The 24,027-nt window shown below is 37.5% G+C and overlaps 1 protein-coding gene across 1 annotated transcript in view; it reads right to left on the bottom strand.

The window, feature by feature from the left end:
• DNER (delta/notch like EGF repeat containing) overlaps positions 1 to 24,027 on the bottom strand; it is a 351,957-nt gene that overhangs the window by 195,703 nt on the left and 132,227 nt on the right. The window contains exons 2-4 of the mRNA XM_072618085.1: positions 21,868 to 22,164; positions 17,981 to 18,075; positions 14,826 to 14,992 (exon numbers count right to left, since the gene is read on the bottom strand). Coding sequence (XP_072474186.1) covers positions 14,826 to 14,992; positions 17,981 to 18,075; positions 21,868 to 22,164 — 559 coding nt within the window. The remainder of the gene's footprint in view (positions 1 to 14,825; positions 14,993 to 17,980; positions 18,076 to 21,867; positions 22,165 to 24,027) is intronic.

Consider the following 24,027-nt stretch of genomic DNA (forward strand, 5'->3'; position numbering starts at 1 on the left):
AATTTTAACAGTTTTAAGCTTCAAAAAAAGCAGTTCAAGTGTAGAAATTTGTCAGTCTTCAAGATTAGTCACTCTGATGTCAACATTATCCTGTTTATGTTACCATTAGATAAAATTTAAAGGATATATATTATACCACCCTGCTATAAAGTAGCTCCCAATCTAAGGGAGGTAGAGGAAACATAAAAATAAGAAGGGACAGTGAGATAAATATGAAGGAAGGAATCAGGCAAAGTATTATGTGAAACCTAAGGTTGTAGAAGGAAGATGAGTAGAAGATTCCCTGAGGAAGTAGAGTTCCTTCAAGTTGAGCACCGAAGGAAGGAATTTCAATAGATGGATCCAGGGAATGAGAGGTGGATCCCAAGAAAGAGGAGCCCATTATGAGAGTGGGGGATGGGGTATAGGAATTATACAGATCTTAAAAGAGACAAAAAGATAGACTCCTATTTTGGATAGAATGCAGTCAAAAGACAATAGAAAGTAAGTAAAAAGGGACCTTAAACTTCAAGTCAGGAGAGACCCACTTCAAACCCACTTCTGACACTTACTAGCTGTGTGACCATGAAAAAGTCACTTAACTTTTCTAAGTCTTAATTTCTTTATCTGTTAAATGGGAATAATAAACCAGTAGTCTTGACCTCATTGAGTTGTTGTGAGGATCATGTGAAACAACGTATGAGGAAGCATTTGGCCAATCTGAAAGAGTGCTTATAAATGTTTCACGCGCTCTCCCCACAGCTCTCTTTGAGAGCAAACACTCTTAAATGTCTTTATACTCCCAGGACTCAGCACAATGCCTTAAAGATAGTAGAAGCTTAATAAATATTTGATGAATACAATAGATAATATATAAAGAGATATGAAATAAAGTTGGTAAGGACCATTGGAGGCAGATTGTCAAGAGCCATGACTATCAGTCAGAAACATATCCTTTTTTTTTCAATAGGCAACAGGGAGCTACTGAATTTTTTAGCACATATGTTGCCTGATTACAGTAACAAGTTAGCCAAATTACTTGGATAGCTGTGTGGGAGAAGAGTTGGAGAGCGAATGGAAGCAGCCATACGAGGTAGGGCATTTTTACTATAACTGAGGTGAAAAATGATTGGAGGCAGCCTAGCAGCACGGTAGATAAAGCAGGGAACTTGGTGTTAAGAGTCTGAACCCTGCTCTCAGGCATATATTAACTGTGTGACTCTAGGCAAGTCACTTAACCTTTCTGTGTCTCCGTTTTGTCAGTTACAAAATAGGGATAGCAATAGCACCTACCTTGCAAGTTGTGAGGATAAGATAAATTAAAATATGTGAAGTACTTTGCAAAATTTTAAAATACTACATAGAAGTTAGCTATTATTAAAAGAGATAGCAGTATGGGCTAGAATGATATCACTTGGTTAAGAGGAAGTTCTGGATGTAAAGAATATTTACAGATAAATAGATGACAAGATTTGTCAACAGAACAGATGTCTGGAAGGAGGGAGAGAAAAGAAATAAAGCTGATTCAAACATCAAAAGACTGGGATACTAAGGGATTGGTTGGTACCATTAACAGAAACATACAAGTTGAGAAAGAGGGAGGTTTTCAGGGGAAGATGATGAGTTCAGGTTGGGACACGTTGATTTTGAAATTCTGGTAGTGCCTCTAAGGAGGAATACCAAGTAGACAGCTGGAAACGTGGGTCAGGAATTCCAAGGAAAGGTTAATGCTAAAGATTTAGATTAGGAATCCTCCGCATTGAGATGAATGGACTCACAAAGGGCAACAGTAGTAAGAAAGAAGAGGTCTCAAAAACAAGACTTTGGGGAAACTCCATTTCTATGGGGCAAAAGGATAATAAGAAGCCCACCAAAGATCCAAAAGCCAGGAGAATAAACATGATTGCTAGTGCTTTCTATTGACAATTATAGGATTGTAGGACTTAAGAGCTGGAGCATTCATATCCATAGCTTTCTAGGATTTAGAGCAGCTAGGATATGGGCTAGCTAAGTGGCACAGTGGATAGAGCACTTGGCCTAGAGTCAGGAAGACTTGAGTTCAAATCTGGCCTCATGCTTACTAGCTGTGTGACCCTGGGCAAATCATATAACCCTGTTTGCCTCAATTTCCTCATTTATAAAATCAGTTGGAGAAGGAAATGGCAAATCACTCCAGTGTCTTTGCTAAGAAAAGCCCAAAAGGGGTCACAAAGAGTCAGACATGACTAAAATGACTAGATAACAACAAGAATTTAGAACTGTGCTCACACACTAGATGACCTCAGAGGTCATCTAGTCCAACCCGCTTAGTTTAAAAGAGGAAGAAAATAAGGGTAACTCATCCAAGATCACACAGAAAGTGAACAAGACGAACCAGAGTTGAACCCAGGTCCTCTGAAACCAAATTCTGGGCTCCTTCCACTACATGACGGTGCCTTGGTTGTCATCTGTTATTTGGGATGACACCAAAATGGTGCACCTACCCCAGTAATAGTTTAAGAAGAGTTTGTAACTGCCTAGCAAACCATCAGACTTTTGTAGGTCAGACCCACAATTATAGCACAGAATCAGGACGGGCAAGTGAACATTGCTTGTTAAGGATGCATGTGAAACTAAAAATATCATGGCATTCAGAACCCAAATGTCAGAGAGATAGTTAGTGGAGAGAAGTAGAGAGAGTCCTACTGAAATACAGTTCTAATTAATTATCTTCCTCATCAAACACTCAGCAATTTTCTCCAGGTGACGTGACCTATTTCTGTCCCTTCCTTTGCTCCTCCCTCCACCTCCACTTTTCTTACCCTCTAACGTCTCTAAGGGAAAGGAAAAGAAAGACTAAAGAAAAACCATGGTTATTGCTGGCACACTGTAGTTCCCATGTTCATTTCGTCAAATTATAAGAAGTGAGTGTCCTATGTCTTGAAAACTAGGGAAATTTAAAAAGATACCTAGTTTTCTCTGCATTTCTCCCATACTCATTGAATGTTTCTGAGTATGAGATTCCATAAAGAGAATTCTCTGGTTGGAAGATCAAAGAATTCTACAGAGAAATTTGTGAATCGACTTCAGGAACGATCATTTTTCTTGAATGTGAAAGTCTTCCACATAACTTTGGGAAAAAAGGCCCCCAATTATTTGAAAACTGACGGTTAACTCTCACAGCTATTTCCCCACCTTCTCGCTCTCCATTCTAGACCTTTGGCTACTTTACTTTATATATAATGTTGTGTTGCTCATTAATGCACTGTTGGTAGAACTGTGATGGGGTCCAGACACTCTGGAGGATAATTTGCAACTAATTCCTTATGGGAATTGTGGGAATTCAGTGAATCACACTGACTCTGTCTTGTGACTCAATTCTGGATCTAGCTCCATTCTGTTTCTATTCAGTTATGTGTCTCATCCAATTTTTATCTTGTGAGTAAACTTGATTCAATTATGGGAATTGTGAGAAAACTTTATTGCATTGTTTGAACCTAGCCCTATGTGCCTGGAAAACTAGACCATCCCTACCTGCTTCTTAGAGACCCTTAATTAAGGACCTAGGTTATATTAACTAGAAAACCAGTCAGACCCAAAGATTGATGTGAGGAGTTTCTCACAATTATACCTCTCAAGCAACCCATATGTCATATCTGAAAACTGGCCCCAAAGTGGCCAATCGATCAGTTACCATTTCCTTACTCCTTTGATTAAATACATAAACTTGGAGGTGAGGTGGGGGAGAATGGGACACCACTTTTTCTGATTTCAGAGAACTGCACTTATTCACTCATCCCCTTCCCAACTTGAAAGACCCCAAATCTTTCCTCCAATTAGAAATATTAGAAATACCTAATCTTGCATTCTGGTTTATATCCTGTTTAATTATTTTCCTTTAATGCATTCATATCTGTCTTCTCCTCTATTCAGGGTCCAGTGTTAAGCTGAAGAGACCTGGTCCTGATTCGATATACAATTGGCATTCATTGCTTAATAAACTGATATGCTCAGATGCTAAAAACCTTTGTTTCCTCAGTTATTTCAGATTTCACACATCATAAACCCCCAAATTTTTAAAGCCTTTGATCCTGCAATACCACTATTAGACCTATACACCCAAAGAGATCACAGAAAGAAGAAAAGGAATTTAATGTAATAAATAAATAGAAAATAAATGCTCATTAAATTTAAACAATTTTAAATCACTCTGATGTATAAGGTTAGTAATGTCTCATTGAAGTTTTGTTTAAAGTAATTTTAAAGAACAATGAATTTTTCTGGGGGTAGTTTCTAAAGAACTCTCTACCTGAAGCAGTTAGCAGAAGAAACAGGTTGCTAAGGAGTTGCTAAGGGAAGTCATTATATGAGTGAATATTTTAAATTACACGTAGTATCTTCTCTGTTGAAATCTAAAAGGATAAAGGAGTTCATTCTTGTTTAAGGATAAAATAGAACATCTTCTGATTGGAAAGCAACAACACAAAGATTTTCGGTTTCCATCATAACAATACCTTTTCATTTATGGAGAAAGGTGAAGCAAAAACTTAGAAGGGGAATTAAAACCTTTGGGAAATGAGTTTACAAATAGGGTTAGGTAGGGGATAATCCATCTTTTAGTTTTCTAAATTGTAACGACCAGACCCAACAGATGAGGAAAGCTACAAAGAATCTGGGCAATAATGTGATTTGAAACCAACACTGTGCATATGTCCACAGGAAGCAGAATAAATTTTAAAGAAATTCTAATCTAAGCTTGGGTGTAAAAGTTGTGGTGGAATAAACTGATAAGAAATAAGAAAGATAATTAATTCTTTAAAAGAAATCTTAATCTGTAAGAATCATTTGCTCTACTGAATTTGTCTTAAGAAAGAGATCTCATTTGCTGGGAAATTTCTAGCTATAATCTAAAATTTACATACAGCACAGCCCTTGAAAAATCAGACCACTAGACCTAGGTATCTATTGCCACCTAGTGACAGAGTACCATAATTGTAAGAAAATTACCTAAGATCTTTTTTTCTGCTAAAGGTTGTAATGACATAACAAAGTTGTAAAGTGACTAGGACCACGTGTTAATTCTTTAATGTCTAGGTACATACTGGCATCTGGTTCTGCCTATTTTGTCACATAACATTTATCCAGTGATTAAGATTTGCAAAACATTTTCCATCAGTTATCTCTGATGTACGCACACTGAAATTACACAGTTCTAGGTATCTTCTTTGTAGAGAACTTTGTCATTATGCAACATACCATGATGAAGGAGTAGGAGATATGAATGTTCTTGATGTACTGAATGCATTGGAGTGGTCTGACTTTAAGGTGAAACCTTTCACATGTCTTATCTTCCCCATTAAAAGGTGAGATTCCTGAGAGTAGAGCCTGACTCATTTCCTGTTTCTATTCCAAGGGCTTTGCACAGAGCAAGCATTTAATCAATGCTTTATTCATTCATTCATCCAATAGAACAACTGGACACTGGCATCCAAATTCAATAACTAGCTAGTTTGATGACTTTGGGGAAATCATTGCATTTGTCTGGAACTAGTTCCTCATCTATCAAATTAATGGGTTAGATCATTTGGTCTCTAAAGTCCCTTTCAGCTCCCACATTTTATGGTGTTATTATTTTTTACTTTACACCACCAGAAACAAATAGAGATTTGATAAAGTGTTCTAAGGACCATCCGATGACAGAAGACAAAAGGGGAAAATGAGTTCAGGGCCAACAATCTGAACTCTGCTGAAGCGTGATCCATGATCCTCAGGGTGAGTGACCATTCTTGCTGATGAAGCTGAAGTGTGTTTTCAATTGATATTCGCCAAAGTTAGATGCTTTGGTGAGAAAGGGTGATACAGGAGAAAGAACACTGGACTCACAATCAGGGAAACTGAGGTTCCAGTACTGCCTCTAACATTTACTCGCTATAGTATCTCATTCTTTAAGCCTGGACTTCCTAGACTAACATAAGACTTTCACTGCCTGCCCCACAGGGTTGTGAGCAAAGTGGTTTGGAAAGCTTAAAGGGCTCTAGAAATGTGAGCTACTATTATATACCTCAAACCTACAAACCCTGGAAACAAAGGAAAGATAAGAGAGTCTGAAATGAACTCCAGGGACCTCACCATCTTTTTTAGTCCTTTTTTTCCCCTGATTCTTTCCTGGGTCTTGCCTTTTATTTGAGTGATTTCTGAGTATAATTTCTCTAGTGCCCTACAATACGCAGTTGGGCTCCCCTCTGGGAGGCAATGGGCAGAAATTCACATTCAATCGGGGTTTGAACAGTGACCGTAAAGAGTAAGAAATTAGCATTTCCTTTGTTGAAGCTCAAACTTTGAACAGAAAGGCAATGTCAAAGATTCTACCAGAGGGTTCCCTTCCAAACTTCCATTTCCCAGCAGTAACATTTCTCCAGAGACAAAATTAAGTGTTCTCAGAGTTCCAATATTCCCCCCACCCTTACCATATTCCTTAATAATTATTTTTAATGTAGTATGATACAAGAAAAGCTTTGAAATTTCATTGCAGTGGAGGAGGGGGGTGAAATCCACAAAGTGAACACTGATCGACATTTTGCATTTTATTATTTATTTGCAGTTTATTATTACCAGACATATACAGTTTGGGAAACAAGAATAAACTTTCCAATAATGAGAATTGTCTGAAGGTGGAATGGGCAATGCTGATCTATAAAATGGAGGTACTAATAGTGCCTACCTCCTAGGGATGTTGTAAGAATGAAATGAAATAACATTTGTAAAGTGCCCAGTACATAGTAAATGTGAGATAAATGTTAGCTATTGTTGCAAACAAAGAAATTATTTTGAAAAGTCTCTACCTTCAAGAGCTTACTTTTATTTCAGTTTTATTTTATTACTCATTCCATTTATTTTCTTGTAATCATTCAGTATATTGTTTATCAAGTTCAATTCATTCCATTTTGTATCAATTCATATAAGTTGTTCCATGATTCTCTGAAAATTCCTTAAATTCATGTTATCCTCATAGTATGTCTTATTCTTTCATTCACCAGGTATACAACCTCTCCATCATCTTAGACTTTTTCTTCTCTTATTTTCCTCTCTTATCACCCTCTACCCACAACTATTCAATCATAATCTTTCCAATTCTATCTTGCAACTCTTCTCTCATCTGTCCCCTTTTCTCCACTTATATGACCATTCTCCTACTTCAGGTCCCTACTACCTCATTCCCTAGATTACATCCAGTTCAAAATGTCCAACAGGCAGTCGGTGATATGGGACTGAAGTTCAAAAGAGAGTGACTCTCTAGACTCATACTAAAAAGAACGTGGCTATCTTGTACATGGGAATTATAACTAAATCAACGGGTGCTGCTGAGTTCACCAAGAAAGATGGTGAAGAGAAAGAAAAGAAGAGGGTCCAGAACAGAGCCTTAGGTAGCACAGTTGCATCCCTGCTTGAGGGATATGAGATGGATTATTAAATTATCAGAGGATGATAAGGATCATTCCAACAAGTAGGAGAAAAGTCAAGAGAGAGTAGCGTCATAGATGCCAAGAAGGACAATTTAACCAGGAGGAGACGGTGACAATACAGAATCCCAGAATGACACAATGAGAGACGCCCTTAGATATCATGTAGCCCAAGCCGCTCACTTTTCTGCCCAAGAGACTAACATCAAGTAAGGGAAGTGGTTTACCCATGATCAGTAGTAGAGGTAAGAACCCAGGTTTTCTCCCTCCAAAACCCATACACAAGCATTCCTTGAACTGGGACTATTGTAAAGAACCTTGAGTTCCAGGCAAAGGAGTCTGGACTATATCCTCTAGAGGATGGACAGTCATTGAAGCTTTTGAATAAGGGCACAGGGGACAAGTCCTGTGAACTATATGGCGAAGACTTTTTCCACAGGTGTATTCAGTACAGTTGGTTCAGCTGTGAGCGCTGAATTAATCTGTCACAATTAGTGTTTCCAAGCAGGCCAGAAGGAGGACCAGTTCATGGTAATTAGGAGAATTGTCCTGTTAAGGTGCTTTTGTAGAAATCTGATATCCCTCACCCTATTTCGGTCCCACCAAGCAAATACACCATGGCAATGAATCATTCAGTGGTTAGTCAGCACCTCTGACTGCCTCCTATCTGAAAGCATTTAACAATGTGTAAACACATTGTAAATGAATGCTAATTTACTTAACCACTAAGAAACATAATATAGAGCAAATAATACATTGCTCCAAATGTTCTGTCTCAGGGTACAACAGATATCTTCAGGAAGACTTGAGAGATAATTAAGGGACTGGACAGAATAATAGAAAATTTGAGAAAATAGTGAGAATAGAGGTAAGCAAATATGGTCTTCCGATCACAACGTGCCTGCAACACTCCTTAGTGGAGTCAGAACCAAATTAAAATGTAAATGGGAAGTATTTAACAAAAGGAATAAAAATACAATAAAATGCAGACAATGTTAGCATGCAGTTTTCTAAATCCACATGTGGCCATTAGGCGTTCTTATGTATAGCTTAGCAGATTCCCCTTTCTTTTTGAGTTTGACAGTACTGGGTAAGAATACATATAACCATGCTTGTGTGTGTATGCATGGGTGTGTGTATATATATACATACATACATATATACATATATACACACATATATGTATATATGTATGTATAGGTATATATCTGCATACACATATGCATGTATGTGTGTATACATACTATGTTTTCATATATACCCACGTATATACATATGTGTGTATACATGCATGTGTGTATTGTGTGTGCATATCTATATGTGTATGTGTACATGTAAATATACGCAGATATATTGTATGTGCATACACATATGTATACATGCATGCCATGGGGGGGAAAAGTTCATATCATCGTGCTGAATTCAGAGTCAGACAACCTAGATTCTAATCCCAGCCCAATTTTTTGCTACTTATGTGACGATGGGTGAGACCTATCTGAGCATCCATTTCCACATCTATAAAAAGAGGGAGTTAATCAAGATGATTTCTAAAGGTCCCTGCCAGCTCTAAATCTATGACTGTCTTTTTCTTTCCACAGAAAGTACCAATTATTCTTAGACACTTGATTTCTAAGAAGAAGTAGCATTAAAAGTGAATTGTGTGAAATAAAATGTATTTATTACTGCTATTATTATCATGTTGGCAGAATAAAATTAAAGAATTAAAACTATCAAATATTTCAATATTATAAATAAATAAGTTTGATATAGATTTCCTATAATTATCTCATGGCGTATATTGGAACCTATGCTTTTTGTAACAAATTTTGCCATGGATTCTCCCTAAAAGTGAGACTGTATTTTTAAGAGCATGTGGAAATTGAGAACCTTAAAACAGAAATTTCCAAAAAGACTCTTCTCTTCGCAAAAAGAACAAAGAATTTGGGGTCAGATGCCGTGAGTTTCAAATTCTGATCTGAGGGACTTTGAGCAAAAATTTGCCTCCATGCTGCTCAGTTTCCTCATTTGTCAAAAAGAGAAGGAGCGGGGTTATGTAATCTCTCCAGTTCCTTCTAATTTCAAGCCCTAAAATTCTAAAAACTCATTGTTATTGGCAGTATAAGTATTACTAGCCACTGTAAAGCAGAAGCTATTTTTATAGAAAATAGATGGGGGAGGGGAGAAGAGTGTCTCCAGGGATGCTCAGTAACTGATCTTCCTTTGTGATACTTCCTTTAATTTTAAAGACTTAGGGAAAGTTGGGAGAAATGTAAATGCAGGCTTTTACAAGGCTTCAAGGAAATTTCAATAATATTTTCTGACTATCAAGTCATTCTACTAGAACCTTGAGTAGGGGTGGGTGTCCTTACTTATAGAGAACCAAATATTGTGATTCGGGGGTAAGCCTCTTGGGGCTCCCATTCAGCCTCTAAAGAACTAAACTTTGAAGAGCTTAGATTAGAAAAAGAGCACAGTTTTAGAGCCAGAGGGCCTTGGGGTCAAATCCCAGCTCTTCAGTGTATTACCTCTGTGGCCCTGAACAAATCAGGTAACAGCTCTGGGCCACCACTTCCCAATTACAGAATGAGATGACCTCTAAGTACCTTCCTACCTCTGAATCTGTGACTCCCTAATAGGATTCCTTAGGATATGTAGCTATCCCTCTGGGAAGCTGGCAGAATTCTACTTACAAGGAGATAATCTCCTCTCGCTCATTCTAAAAGCTAAATGTCAAACTTCCAATGGTTTTCCCTCATCACTGTTAGGAAAAGAAAAGGATCCTCTTATGTACATGGAGGACTTTGAATATTCAAATGGGATTAAGGTTCAGAATTTTGAGGGATGGAGAAACCCTGCCCAGGGATCTTTAATATGAAGCAGGTCAAAGACAAGATAAGCCAGCAGCAGTACATACTGTTTGTCTTTACCTTTTCCTTTGCAGAAAAGCTTAATATCAAGAATCCCATGAACTAGGAGTGTTCACTGGTTCACTACCAACTGCATTTTTTTAAAGAAACATGGCCCTTTGATGAAATGGCTCAGATCAGGGCTAAGTGAAATAAAGAAGGAAGAGGAGAAGGGGAAGGAGAAAGAGGAGAAGGAAGGGAAGGGCGAGGAAGAAGGATGATGGTGCGTTATCTCCTTGGAGGAGGTATTCACCATTGTGTAAGTTTCTGAAAGGATGAACAAATTTGAGTTTTAGATGAATGGGATGCCCACCAACAGTCCTTCTTCATGGACTGAACCCTTTGTAGGGAATAAAACTTCTAACTATTTACATCACTGAAGAGCTAAATCACTGTATCCCTGGGAAGCCCTGACAATAGGAATGACAGAGCTAAAAAAGCCTTACATATATTTCTCTTGCCTTGAGTCAATGCAGTATACATGGTTTAAACAGGTTTACACTATTGCACTAAGACTTTTGGAACACAGTATACTGTAAATATCTTTGAACCAGCAAGATATGAGTTCAAATCTTGCTTCAGATACTTACTAGAGTGTGACCTTAGAGAAGGTCAAGACCTCCCCAAGCCCCAGTTTCTTCTGCTATAAAAAGGTAATCATGGTACCTATCTTATAGGTTTATAAAACTCAAAATGGGCAAATAGGCATAAAGCATTTAACAACAATTCAAAATGCAACATGAATTTCAGTTAATATTATTATTACCAGATCTCCCTGTAGGTGTATACCTACACCTTACACAATTCATTGAGAGGCAGCTACTGGTTTAGTAGAAAGAGCTCTGGAAGGGGCAGCTAGGTGGTGCAATGGATAGAGCACCAGCCCTGGAGTCAGGAGCACCTGAGTTCAAATCTAGCCTCAAACACTTGACACTCACTAGTTGTGTGACCCTGGGCAAGTCACTTAACCCAAACTGCCTCACAAAAAAAAAAAAAAAGCTTTGGAGTCAAGTAGAACTGATTTAAAGTCTGGCCTCAGACATTTCTAGCTATGTGACTCTGGGTAAGTCATTTAACCTCTGCTTGTCCCAGTTTCCTCATCTGTGAAATGGTTACAAAACAGCAACTACCTTGCAGGGTTGCTATGAGAATCAAACGAGATAATATTTGGGAAGTGCTTGGCATTCACGTAGTGGGTGCTTACTTTCCATTTCTTTCCCTTTGCCACTTACAACTAAAGACAACTTTTCACATGATAGACACTTAACAAATACATTTTCTTAGCCATATGAAAAGTCAAACCAATTACCAACAAGGAACATAGACTAACAGTTAAAGACACAGTCATGGAAGTCTAGACTTTTATTCTATTTTGCACTCATCATCACCTCCTCAGTCTCACTTCCACTTGATCAATTGGGCAAAGTCTTACTGTTGTTACTGTACTTCTAAGAAATATTCTGGTGCACCGTTCAATCGGTAGAATTTTGAAATCCCAGAAATGTAAAATGGATTCCAAAGGAAGTGCCCTTTTTTAGTGTAATAAAGTATCTTAAATACATATTACTATATAAAGTGCAAAAAGTCCATGTTGATTACAAAGATTAATTTTATTTTATTTTAAAATAAGAAAGATGATTTTAGAAACTGTGGATTAGCTCCCAGTATGTGGGTGTCACCAATTTGTCTTTGTTGGGAAGTCCGCCATTCCTTCACAGGAGGTAACTTGTAACAACACTGCCTTCTGCTTTTATTTAATTAAAAAAAAAAAGAGGATTATGATCTCCAAGACAAAGCTAAATGAAACACCTGGGAAGTTCTGAATTTAAAATTAAAAGGAATTTGAATCATAGGCTCCCAAAGAACAGAAATTAAGAAATAAAGAGTTTCACTACAAATGGTTTTCAATGCACTACAGACTAGAGGGTCATTCTGGAGATTTTGTTTCCTCCAGATTTTGGGTACTGGTAAATTAAAGGAGGAAAATGGTTTTTTGAAAACAAAATTATGAAATGTGAACTTCAATTAAAGCCAAACTTTTGTGGAACTGGTTTTTACTACAAAAAGATTTATCTTCATGAATCTTAAGCTTCATTTGAGCAGGATTTCCCAGGAGCCTCCATTACTTACTCTTCATTTGATATGAGTAGAAGTAGGGAGATAGGGAGATCTTTACTTTTTTAATTCTCTACTCGCCCTAGACCATAACTACATCTACAATACAATGAGAGAAAAAAATTCAAAACAGTATCTCTATTACCTGTCAAGTACAAACATTACTAAGACATCAAAGATCTTACTTTTCTCATCTATAAAATAGGGCTAAGCCACTTGATCAAATTATTGTGAGAGAAATGTGTCATAAACTTTTCACAAGAAAAATGTGACATCATTATCACCATTTATTATCATCATTATAATTATTATTATTTGTTGGAAGACAGATTCAAATTCTAGTATTAGATGTATATAACCATGAGAAAATCATTTTATACATGGGAAAATCATTTTTCTCTATATCTCAGTTTCCTCATCTGTAAAATGAGGACACCTCTAGTACCTATTTCAGAGTGTTGTCCTGGGGCTAAAATAAAACAATGAATATAAAAGACTTTACAATCTTAAATTACCATAGAAGTGTCAATAATGATAATTACATTTTTTATTATTTAGACACAAATAATGCCTTGCTATATGCTACAATCTCAAAACAAGCCAAATCTGCCTTCAAATACACACAACTGTAATTTCCTTCAATAAATAGTCAGAGTATGCCTAAAAGGAAATTGTTTTCACAATTTGATTTATAGTTTCCATTAGCAGTTGAATAGGGAGGCTTCTGAACATATAAGCATCTTGTCTGTTCCTGCACCTAACAAAACTACATTTTAAGAGAACTCTGAGAGGTCCCCGATATGTGACTTAATAGCCAAATCATATCTTGAATAGATATAGTGAATATAGTGAAGTATTTATTTCAGCCATGTGGTGGAAACTCCTGTGTTCCGGCTTATGGTGGGAGGTGGGAGAAATGTGGGGGTATTTTTTGCTTTTTTTTTTTTAATGGCACTAGCCTAAGACAACCCTTAGGAAAGCCAAAGTAGTTTCTCCCTCACCCCTCTGCAGGCTGATTGGCTTGTCAGACAAAGGCCAGATCTAGCAGTTATTAGCTGTTGGCTCATGCAGTGGTTCCATATCCACCTAGCTATCCCACTCGCTTTATGGGTTTCTTCTTCCTATTGCTCTCTCCCCTGACTCTTCTCACTGAGATGCCTTCCTGACTCCACTTACTGTCTCACTGAAATCAAGATTATCACTCCCTAGTTTCTCTCCCACAGGAATAAGATCCCGCTTACTCTAACAGCAGACACTGAGTAGTATCTGTCATTAAGTTCCAAAATTATAAGTGGTCCCTCACCAGAGCAAGGCAATTCTTTTATTCCTCTCTCCCAGAGATCAACAGGAAGGCAGAAGAAACAGGAGGATGAACTAAAACCTGTTCTTCTGCCCACCTCAAGGAGAAAAAACCTTCTAATATGCTGCCTACCAGGAAGAAAGTAGGACATGTTCTGTGAAATTTGGGTTCAGTCAAAGGGCTGCACTTGCGCACCTAGAGGGCAACACATGGCCTCAAGGCCACAGGTTTCCCTCCCCTGATTATTCCAACCTCTTCATTTGACAGGTGAGGAAACTAAAGCTAGGAGAGATTCGATGCCTAACTCAGAAAGTAACAAGTATCAGAGGTGAGGTTTAAATTCAAGTCTCCTGATCCCAGAACCAGTATGTCCTTAAACGCCATCCACTATTCATGATCAAATCCGGTCATGTGCTAGGATCTAGCTAACTCAGCTCTGCTCTCTTGAGATTTCACACAATATCTGATTTCCTGGCAGAGCATGGGATGAATATTTTAAAGTCAGTAAAGGGGCACACACATACACCCCTTGGTCCAAATGACAAGTTAAATTGGAATCAAGGAGGTCTTTCCCCATTAATAAACATAAAGTACCCTCAGTCCAGTCAACGTTGGCTTATTAAAGGCCATCTATTATTCTGACTAGAGCAAAGTGAAAGAGGGATGAGTTATTGTCTCTCCCTACTCCACCCCAAATCCATAACAAGCAGCTCGAAGGTAATTTAGTGTCATTTGGGATCGTATATCACCAAGGATGGCTAAGTAGGCAGAATCTCAATAGAACAAATAAATTTATATTGATATTTGCTTGATATTTATCAAAGGCTGACAAACACACCCACAAATATACACATACACCCAAAACTTAGTGTCTCTCAAATAAACATCAAGAATATACACTGGCAATGTTACTTTAGGAATACATGTTAATCTAACAAAAGACCTCTGTCCCAAATATGAGAAATGGTGACAATTATGGATGTTACACATTTGCAAGCTCTCTATTAACTCAATCAACGCTATGTAAAATTATAAAAAGGGGCCCCTTGGGATTGGGGGGAGAAAAGCAACTTTCCATAAACTCACCAATAAAGTAATTGTTTCCCAAGGCAAGCATTTCCTCAGAGAGCACTAAGCCACCCAGTGCTTGGAGAAGAGTAACACTTCTGCCATCAATAAGGGAGCATTGCTTAAAACCAGTTGCTGTGACCTTCCAGAGCAAAATAAGAGATGCTGTGGCATCTTTCCAAATCCTGAAAATGGAAGCAAAGGAAAAAGTGAGCCACTCATCACTTTCTGGAAAAACCCATCTCAAGAAGCAGTCAAACTACCAAAAAATGATGATGATGATGATGACGACGATGATAAGATGAAGAGAGTCCCAGTGGCTTGCCTCAGTTTCCTCATCTATAAGATGGGGATAATAATAGTACCTCCCTCCCAGGGCTGTTGCCAAGACAAAATGAAACACTATTTGTAAAGCTCTTTGAAAACCTTAAAGGGCTACACAGATACTAGCTATTATTGCACACCAAGTAGCCATCCAGTTACTTATTTTACTCATTTATTTTACATGGTTTTCTACAAATGAAAATTGAAATTCTATCTCCTATTCTCATTTCAAATGTAGAAAGTGGTTGTTTATATACAGTCTAGGAGATCTCAGTCTAAACTATCTTAATTTTTAAGAGCTTTCAATAGCTTTCAATTTTAATAAGAAATACAAAATAAACATTATATTCTTTCATGTAAAGGTTATTCTAATAATTATTCATCATATAAAGAACATCCAGAATTTCAATAATAACAATAAGCTGTACTTTATATGCCCCTCTTGGATTTAATAAGCACTTTAGGGCTCTTATCGCATTGAGCCTAAAAATACCCCTATAATGTAGAGGGGACAGTAATTATCTTTATTATTACATTCAAAGAGACTGAGGCATACCAAAATGATCCGACTGACCTGAAGAGAATTCTTTTCACTGTATCACAGTTATTTAAAGTACTTTAGAGGAAGTACATGGTATAAAAATTATAAGACATTGAATAAAGGGTAACTTTTTAAATAACAGAACACATAAGACCCTCGAAATAATACTTCCATTATAATGAAGCCTTAGCTAGTCACTGTGTTCAGTTCAAAGCACTATCATTTAAGAGAGTCTGGCACAGCTTCAAGTTGGTTCATGGAACAACAATAAAAATATTTTGAAGAGTCTGAACATAAATGCTTTTTTAGGAAAAACTAAGAAGAACTGGGACAATTACAATGGGAGACTATGGACTATTCAAAAAGAGCATATGACAGGTAATAATATTTAAATAAGAGTAATTGGCTATTTCTAATCTCACTGAGACTAGGAGATGAACAGGTTCCAAGTTGTATGTTATGGGATAAAATGTTTATCACAGGGATTTCCAACTAGTAGGTCAGTATCTAGCAACAGATTTCCCCCCAGTGGTTGCTGTCACATATGTTCAGTCTGCTGGGATTCCAGTCAGGGAAGGAACACAGTCAGTCAGAGTTCCTACTCTAACTCCACCTCTGAGCTTCATTTGGCAGAATTCCCAGTATTTACACCACACCCACCCACCCACAGAATCTTAGGGCTTTTCAAAAATGAAAAGAACTCCTGGTTAGGAAAAAAAAAAAAAGCTGACAACTCCTGATTTGGGACATGAAAGGTATTCCATTGCCATAATGTGTAAAATGGATAAGGTAGGAAGGATTTGGACTGTTTCCCTTTGGAATCAAGAAGCTACCACTTCCTTCATAAAGAGCCTCAAAAGGGAATGTATCCAGTAGTGTGGTCAAAGTCATCTGGCCAACAACATTATATACAAATTCTAGCAGTATTCTTGGGCCAGAGAACTCTGCCTTAGAGTGGCACTCAAAACCATGTCTTTTCTCTCTCACATCAATAGCTATATGACCCTGGCAAAGTCTCTTAATTCTTCTGGGTTCAGCTGCAATATGGAAGATGGAATTGACATGGGAAAAACTGGAAGTCGACTATTTCAATAGTGTGGAAAAGAGATTACGGGAAGCCAAACCATGTGGTGGGTATGTGAGTGGAGAAAGTAGATTTCCAAATGACACCGTCTCTCATTCTAGTTGTAATGATTTTGTTTGGATAAAAACTTTTCAGTTTCAAGTAACTAAAATTGCTAACTTTGGGGAATGCTTCTATGCCTTATTTTTGATCAGAATTCTATCCTTAGCCATAGCTGTGAAAGGTAACTGATCTGCTTGTTTTCTCATTTTTTTTAATAGTATGACCTTTTATATTCAGATATATCCTGTGATATATGGTGTAAGTTGTTGTTCTAAACCCAATTTCTGTCAAACTATTTCCCGGTTTTCCTCAGCAATTCTAGATAAGGAACACTTTCTGTTCTTCTCAAGATAGTGCATCTCCCATCTTTCCTTTCGCATTGGCTATCCCCATACCTAGATATACTCCCTCCTCACCTCCACCCTATAAAATCTCTTACTTCATTTCAAACTCAACTCAAGAACCACTTTGTTAATAAACTTACGAAATGAATAAATGTGGAGGATGAGGAAGACAGAAGAGTCAAGTCTAATTCCAACATTATAAACCTGGGTAACTGCAAGGATGGTAGGGCCCTCTACAAAAATAAAGGTGTTCTTGTTATTTTCATTTATCTATTTTTGGTCAGAGAAAGATTAATATTTCAATTTACAATTTAGGTATTCTACGAATATTAAATGACCCGATGATCCACTGAAATTGTTCAAGACTCAACATCTTTTTTGAAGACAAACATGATTGGGAAAAGTTCTCACGCCTGTCTGGATCTTGACTGATCTCTTCTGCATTCTTAGCCCTAATGCAAAGCTGTCAAATAACTTCATAGGTATGGACAATCATTACATGGCACTTTGTCCTCTGTTCTCTGGGTAGTATTGGCCATGCCTACACATGGAACTGTGGAGATCTCTAAGTAATAAATTGTTTACATGGGTAAATACATCCTGAGCACAGCATTTACACTTTAACCCACTAAATATTACTTAGTGTTCTCTCACAAACCAACCTGAAATTTCACCGATTCCCTTAAGAACTCTAAGGAGCCATTTTATTCAAAATTTCCAGTAACTGCCAAGCAGACACAATGACCCCTGTAAACATTTAGCAAATGCAGCATTTCTATGATACCTATCATTGCAAAGTCAGCCATCTGAAACCAAACAAATAAAACGACATTCTTACTTTACTGAAGTATTTTGTGGGACTTCAAAGGATACCAGCCGGCCTCCAGAAGAATTATTGGAACTGGCATTCCCACAGGCAATATCCGGGATTATCTGAAAGCAATAATAGCTGGTTATTTTTCATTCTTGATATGTCGATAAGGAAAATAAATCTTATCATGAGGAAATACCACCAATAGCCTCCTCTCAGTTCCTGTTTAAGAAAGAAAGAATAAACCTCTAAGAACTAAGAAACCATCAATCCTTCTAACACCCAGAGATTCCCTCATGGTCCTTCTTAGAATTATGGTAATGGAAAAGATTGAGTATGAAGGAAGCAATGAAGATTTTAATCTTTTTATTGTTCAATTTTTCATTCATTCAACAAATCCTTCTTGAGCACTTTTGGGGTGGAGTTAAGTGCTCAAAAGATCAAGCTTAGTCTTTAAAGCATGTCATGCTAATAAGGAGAAAAATACTTCCTAATTATGATAAAGAAAGTCCACCAAGAACTCACAACCGATTGGTATTGGAGGTGGATGGGGAAGAATTAGCGACAGGGTCTTGTGTCTCAGTGAAAGTTCTCTACTTCAGAGCTGGACCATGTATCCTTGTGTAGGTGGCCAGGGTTGTTTAGTAAGGTCAGTGTCATTACATATGTATGTATGTATATGTATGTACATGCTCATGCAGATGTAGATATAAGTGTAGTTTAGTTTCTCTTTTTTGCCTTATTTTCTAATAACAAAGTTCCTAGAAGAAAAACACTAGTGTCTATACTAAGTAAAAGGAAAATGCCCTCTCCTACAAAACAAACAAATGGAAAATAATCTCAGAATGAAAAAGAATTCCCAAAAAAGGAGATATTTTCTTAGCATCATGGTCATGACTGCCAAATTATTCCGTTCTTCTCAAAGTGGCCCCAAAATATCACCCACGCATGTCACATATGAAAGGGAAAAAGATGATTACTGACAGTACTCATCCATCTTGGATTTATCTCTTCTTATAGAAGGAGAATCACTGATTCTTGTCACCTAACCTCAAAGACTACAAACACTATTAATGAGAGGATCCCTTTGGTAGACCCTGAATATTGTGATCCTAAAGGGATTTCAAGCTCACCTGGAGGACAGCTTGCATTTTGACCAGGATCAAAATTAGTCACATTCGCTATATAAAGCCTAAAATATCCTCATATTTATAAAGAGATAGAATCAGGTCTAAATGTATTTGTTACAATCTGACTCCTTTAACTTTTCTCTAGTTCCCCAACCACAAAATATCAATGGGACAGAAAAGTGGGACAAATCTATCTCATATTTACGACAAGAAGTGTAGCATCTCTTGCCAACCAATTCACTATAGGGAAATGGATTTGCTTTCAAAGAGTCTTCCTGACAAATTGATAATGACATCTGGCATGCATTCAAGAAAGCCTAACATAACATGAGAACAATTTTTTTTTAATTGAAAAGGGCATAAATTCACCATATTTGGGGAGCAGACAGGAGAAACACTAGAGCTCAGGCTGACTTCAGCCTTCAAAAACAAATGGGTCAGAAAAGAAATGGGTCATCTGATAAGCTACTGTGTTTTCTATACTTTATTTCTGCCTAAAGAAAGACAACACAACGAAGACTGAATTATTTCTTTAGTAATAAAGTAGGCCCCCAAAAAGACCAATGAGGAAACTGTCAGATACATTTCTCAGATATAGTAAAGATCTATGATTTCTCTCACTGAAACTGCAAAATATTTAACAATATGTACTCATAGCTGTCTTCAATGCTATATATAGAATATAAGATGAAAACCTTTATCTTTTCAATTCAGCCGAAAATCAGTGCTTACATAACTGTAGACAGCATTTGTTCCCCAATTTCTATATCCATTACACATGTAAGTTGAAGAATCTGTTGAATAATTTGCTCCTCCACTGAAATTTGGGGAGCTAATAACTCTTTTTGCCAGTAAGAAGGTATAGCATAATAACTCATAGCCAAGGATTCAACAAGTCAACAAATAGAAGTTGCTATTACCAAAACAATAAATAAAAATCTGTGAAGCCAACCTGAAAGAGCCCTCTATAAATAGACATCTCCTATCATAGAGTGACAGTAAGGAAATGTTCTCAGGTTGGTAGTCATTCAGTTTCAATCACACTGAAATGACTTGGGCTACAAAAAGGGGTCAGTTTTGTTAGTTTGGACTTTGGAGGTTTTTGTTAGGTTTGTTCCTTTTGTTTGTGTGGGGTGTGGAGGAGGAGGATCTGGTTTCCTATCAGGGAATTCCCAATGTGGATATTCCTTCCTCTAATGTAGATCCTCAATTCTTAATGAGTCACCTAGGGGACTATGAAATTAAGTGACATGCCCAGGGTCACAAAGCTAGCATAGTGATCAGATCATAACATCGTCAATTTAGATGACTGAAAAGGATGCTAAAGGCCATTTAATCCAATCCTTTCATTTTACAGGTAAAGAAATAGAGGCCCACAGAGGTGAAGTAACTGACCCCAATATCATCCAAGCAGTAAATGGCAAAGCCCAGATTTGAACCCAGGACTTGCTTTTCAGTGTTCCACCCTCTTGGTCTCAAATTGAGAGCTTCCTGAATCCAAGGCTGGCTTTCTATCCACTATTCCATGCTGCCTCTAAGCAAATAAATGTACTATGAACAAAGCCTAAACATCAGAAAATCTCCAAACAGAACAGCCTTTGGAGGGATTCCAGAGAGTGATGTTAGATTCTGCTGTCATTTCTTCTAGAAAATTCCACAAGCTGAACCACATCCTTCTAGATCTACCATCTAATCCAGAATGCAAATGCAATCCCGCTTGAGAGATGGAAACTTGAGATGGTTTTATTATAATAGTGTCTAATCAGCAAATCTCTCCAACAAAACTATATGGTATCTGGGCTTTTTTTCCTTTTCATTGCTTTTTTCCACTTCCAAAGTAACTATAAACTGGGATCACACACACAAGAGAGGTAGCATAGCATGGTAAATGGGGGATGTGGCCTTGGAGTCAGGGAGATCCAGGTTCAAGTCCTGTCTTTGACACTTATGAGCTGGGTGATCCTGAGCAGGCCTCTTTAACTTCATAGCAATCAGACAACTAACTGATCTGCATCTGTGGAAAATGACACTGGAAAGGAGCTGACTATACAGATCCAGACTATACGTGTGTATACATCTATATTACACACATGTGTACATATATACATATCCGTATAGATATACTCAATGTGTGATTATGTGCACATGTGTGTATGTCCATGTATATGGATACATATGTACATGTGTGTATATACAATGTTGTGTTGTGTAGTACACATGCATGAACTCACAAACATATAACAAGCTCAAGCTGACACAGCTCAGCTTTTTATATATCTTGCTGGGTTACAAGAAATGACTTGCATCCATGTTATGTGCATATACACAGTATACATATGTATGGATACATATACATATGTCCATATATGGTGTATGCACACATGTGTATTTGTGTGTATATGTGAATATGGATACAGGGTACACATGTGTACATATACATATATGTGTACATACACATATACACATGCGCCCATACATATATTAACTTCAACTTGATTCCCCTCAGCTTTACATGTATCTTGCTGGGTTTGAGGAAATGACTTGCATCTCTATTCTGTATGTGCATACATACACATGCATGTGCACATACAACATGGATACAAGTCATTTCCTGTAACTCAGAAAGACACATGTAAAGCTGAGTAGAATCAAGCTGAACTTGTAATCCAGTTCTAGTCTCCCTGGAAGGGCTGCTTTTACTGTTAAAAAATCAATGACCATACATCTGAATGCCTGATCTCTTCTACTGTAGAAAAAAATCCATATAAAAAACTTCATACTCACCTCTATTTCATCCCATTTCATATTTACAACTTTCTGACCCTCTTTTGGCTGCCATGTGGGAAGGGTCACGGTTGCTTGTGAGGGGGGCAAGATTTCATCAGGCTCCTGTGTTGAGGAGACAGGCTGGAGCTGCCTTGGAGCTGGGGACTCTGTCCAACTGGAGGCAGGGAGCTTGGGAGATTCATGCTCACAGCTGATACCTTTGTAGCCTTCATCACAAATGCAAAGGTATCCATCCTCACTGGTGCTACAGTTGCCATGGAGACAAGGGTTGCTGGCACAAGGGTCTGCTACAAACTGAAAGGAAACAATAAATGGGTCAATTACACCCTGCTAAGAGTCACGATCTATTGGAGCAGGACAGGGTAGGGGTAGGAGTGGAGAGGATAATCTCTGTGTTCCACAAAGAAAGCTGTTGTAGAAAATGCATTTTAAATTGCGTACAAAGAACTTTCCAAGGCTACATACCCAGTTGGTAAGCTAAGGAAAGATAGGACTATGTGAGCTTCTAACTAAGAAGAGTTTAATGACCCCCAAGCTTCAAATGCTAAACAATAGCAACTCCAAGGGCAAGTTATTTTGGGGAGTGAGTCTAAGCTTGAGTCAACTAGAGCTGAGTCTCTAAAAGGAAATACCTGGTGAGTTATTTTTAAAAGAGTGTCATGTCAAACGACACTAAAAATTTGAAAATAAAGAAATCTCACTTGGCACATGTTTCGACACCCTTTCTTTGTTGGTGTCTGAGAGAGGTGGATTCAGTCTCATGGCTTCTCTCCTCCTCCTCCTCCTCTCCCTCCTTCTCCTGTACTGCTTTCCTAGTGATTCCAGAATCTTGGTGAAATGAGTAACATTTTGATGCCATGAGTCCATTATTGGATGGACGTGATGGATGCCTAAGTGGTATTTACTTTCCGTGGTAGTCATAAAAAGTGACTGGCACCTTACAGGAAAGATAATTAAGGATTTTACTTGACCTATGTATCCTAGTTCATATGTGAATTAATCATTCTTTACCAATGCATCTCTGAGTCACCATTTTACATAACTCTGAGGTGTTTTAAAAAACTGATATGAAAAGATCACCTCTGAAAAGATAAATCTACCTCAAGGGTCTAGCCCCATCTCTCCCACGTACATATAAAGTGCTCTTTGAGGGTCTACTGTTGGTTCAGTGCCTGACACATATACAGTAAGTACTTAATAAATGATTATTGGTTGATGCATACTTGACTGGCCATTCTTGGGGTACAAGACAAACTGATGCCTCTCTAATCTACCTATCATTATTATATTTTTTTCTGGAACTGATCTGGAGATAGGAGTCAATACAGATGTCACAACTTCAATACAAACTTTTAAGCAGTCTATTGTGTCTATGTATTACTTCATTTGTTCATTTGACAGTTTTTGTTGCCATGTAGCCCCTGACAGTAATAACCTTTGGTAGTACTCAAGCATTTATCATATTCTAGTAGATACTATATTTACCTATATCAGTCCTGAAACTTGTTGGAGCTCCAGAAATTATATCTCCCTTCCTGACCCAATCTAGTGCCTTTGACAATATTCTGTCCATAATACTTAATAAATATTTGATAACTAGGTGAAGGTATCTCTCCCATGGCCAAAGATCATTCCTAGCCCTAGCCAACCACTGGCTAATGTGTATTGTTCCTCAAAAGGATAAACAAGTTAGAAGCTCGCATGGTTCAGCCAAGTCCGCACTGGTACTGCCATTTAAATAAACATGTCAATATCTTTTTGCACCACTTAGATTTTATCCTGTATCCCTCCCTCTGTCTACTCCCAGAAAATCATCCCATATCACAAATAACTTTTTTAAAAATTATAAAAACCAATCTGTACTTTTAAAAAAATCTGACATTGTATATCATTGCACGTTCACAAAGCTCCTACATCTGTGAAGGAGTTGGAGAAAGAGTTATATCATATTATATTTCTTCTTTAGGGACACACTTGTTCTTTGGAATTTCATATTCACTTTTTCTATTTTTTCCTGATTTTTCCGTTTCCTTTATTATAGTCATTGTGTAGATAATTGTCTTGGCTTCACTTATTTCATCCTGCATTAGTTCCTATAAGACTCTCATGCATCTCTGTATTCATTGTATTCATTGTTTCTTATAGCACAGTAATAAT

Source organism: Notamacropus eugenii, chromosome 6 (assembly GCF_028372415.1).
Source record: "Notamacropus eugenii isolate mMacEug1 chromosome 6, mMacEug1.pri_v2, whole genome shotgun sequence".
In the NCBI taxonomy this organism is placed as follows: domain Eukaryota; kingdom Metazoa; phylum Chordata; class Mammalia; order Diprotodontia; family Macropodidae; genus Notamacropus; species Notamacropus eugenii.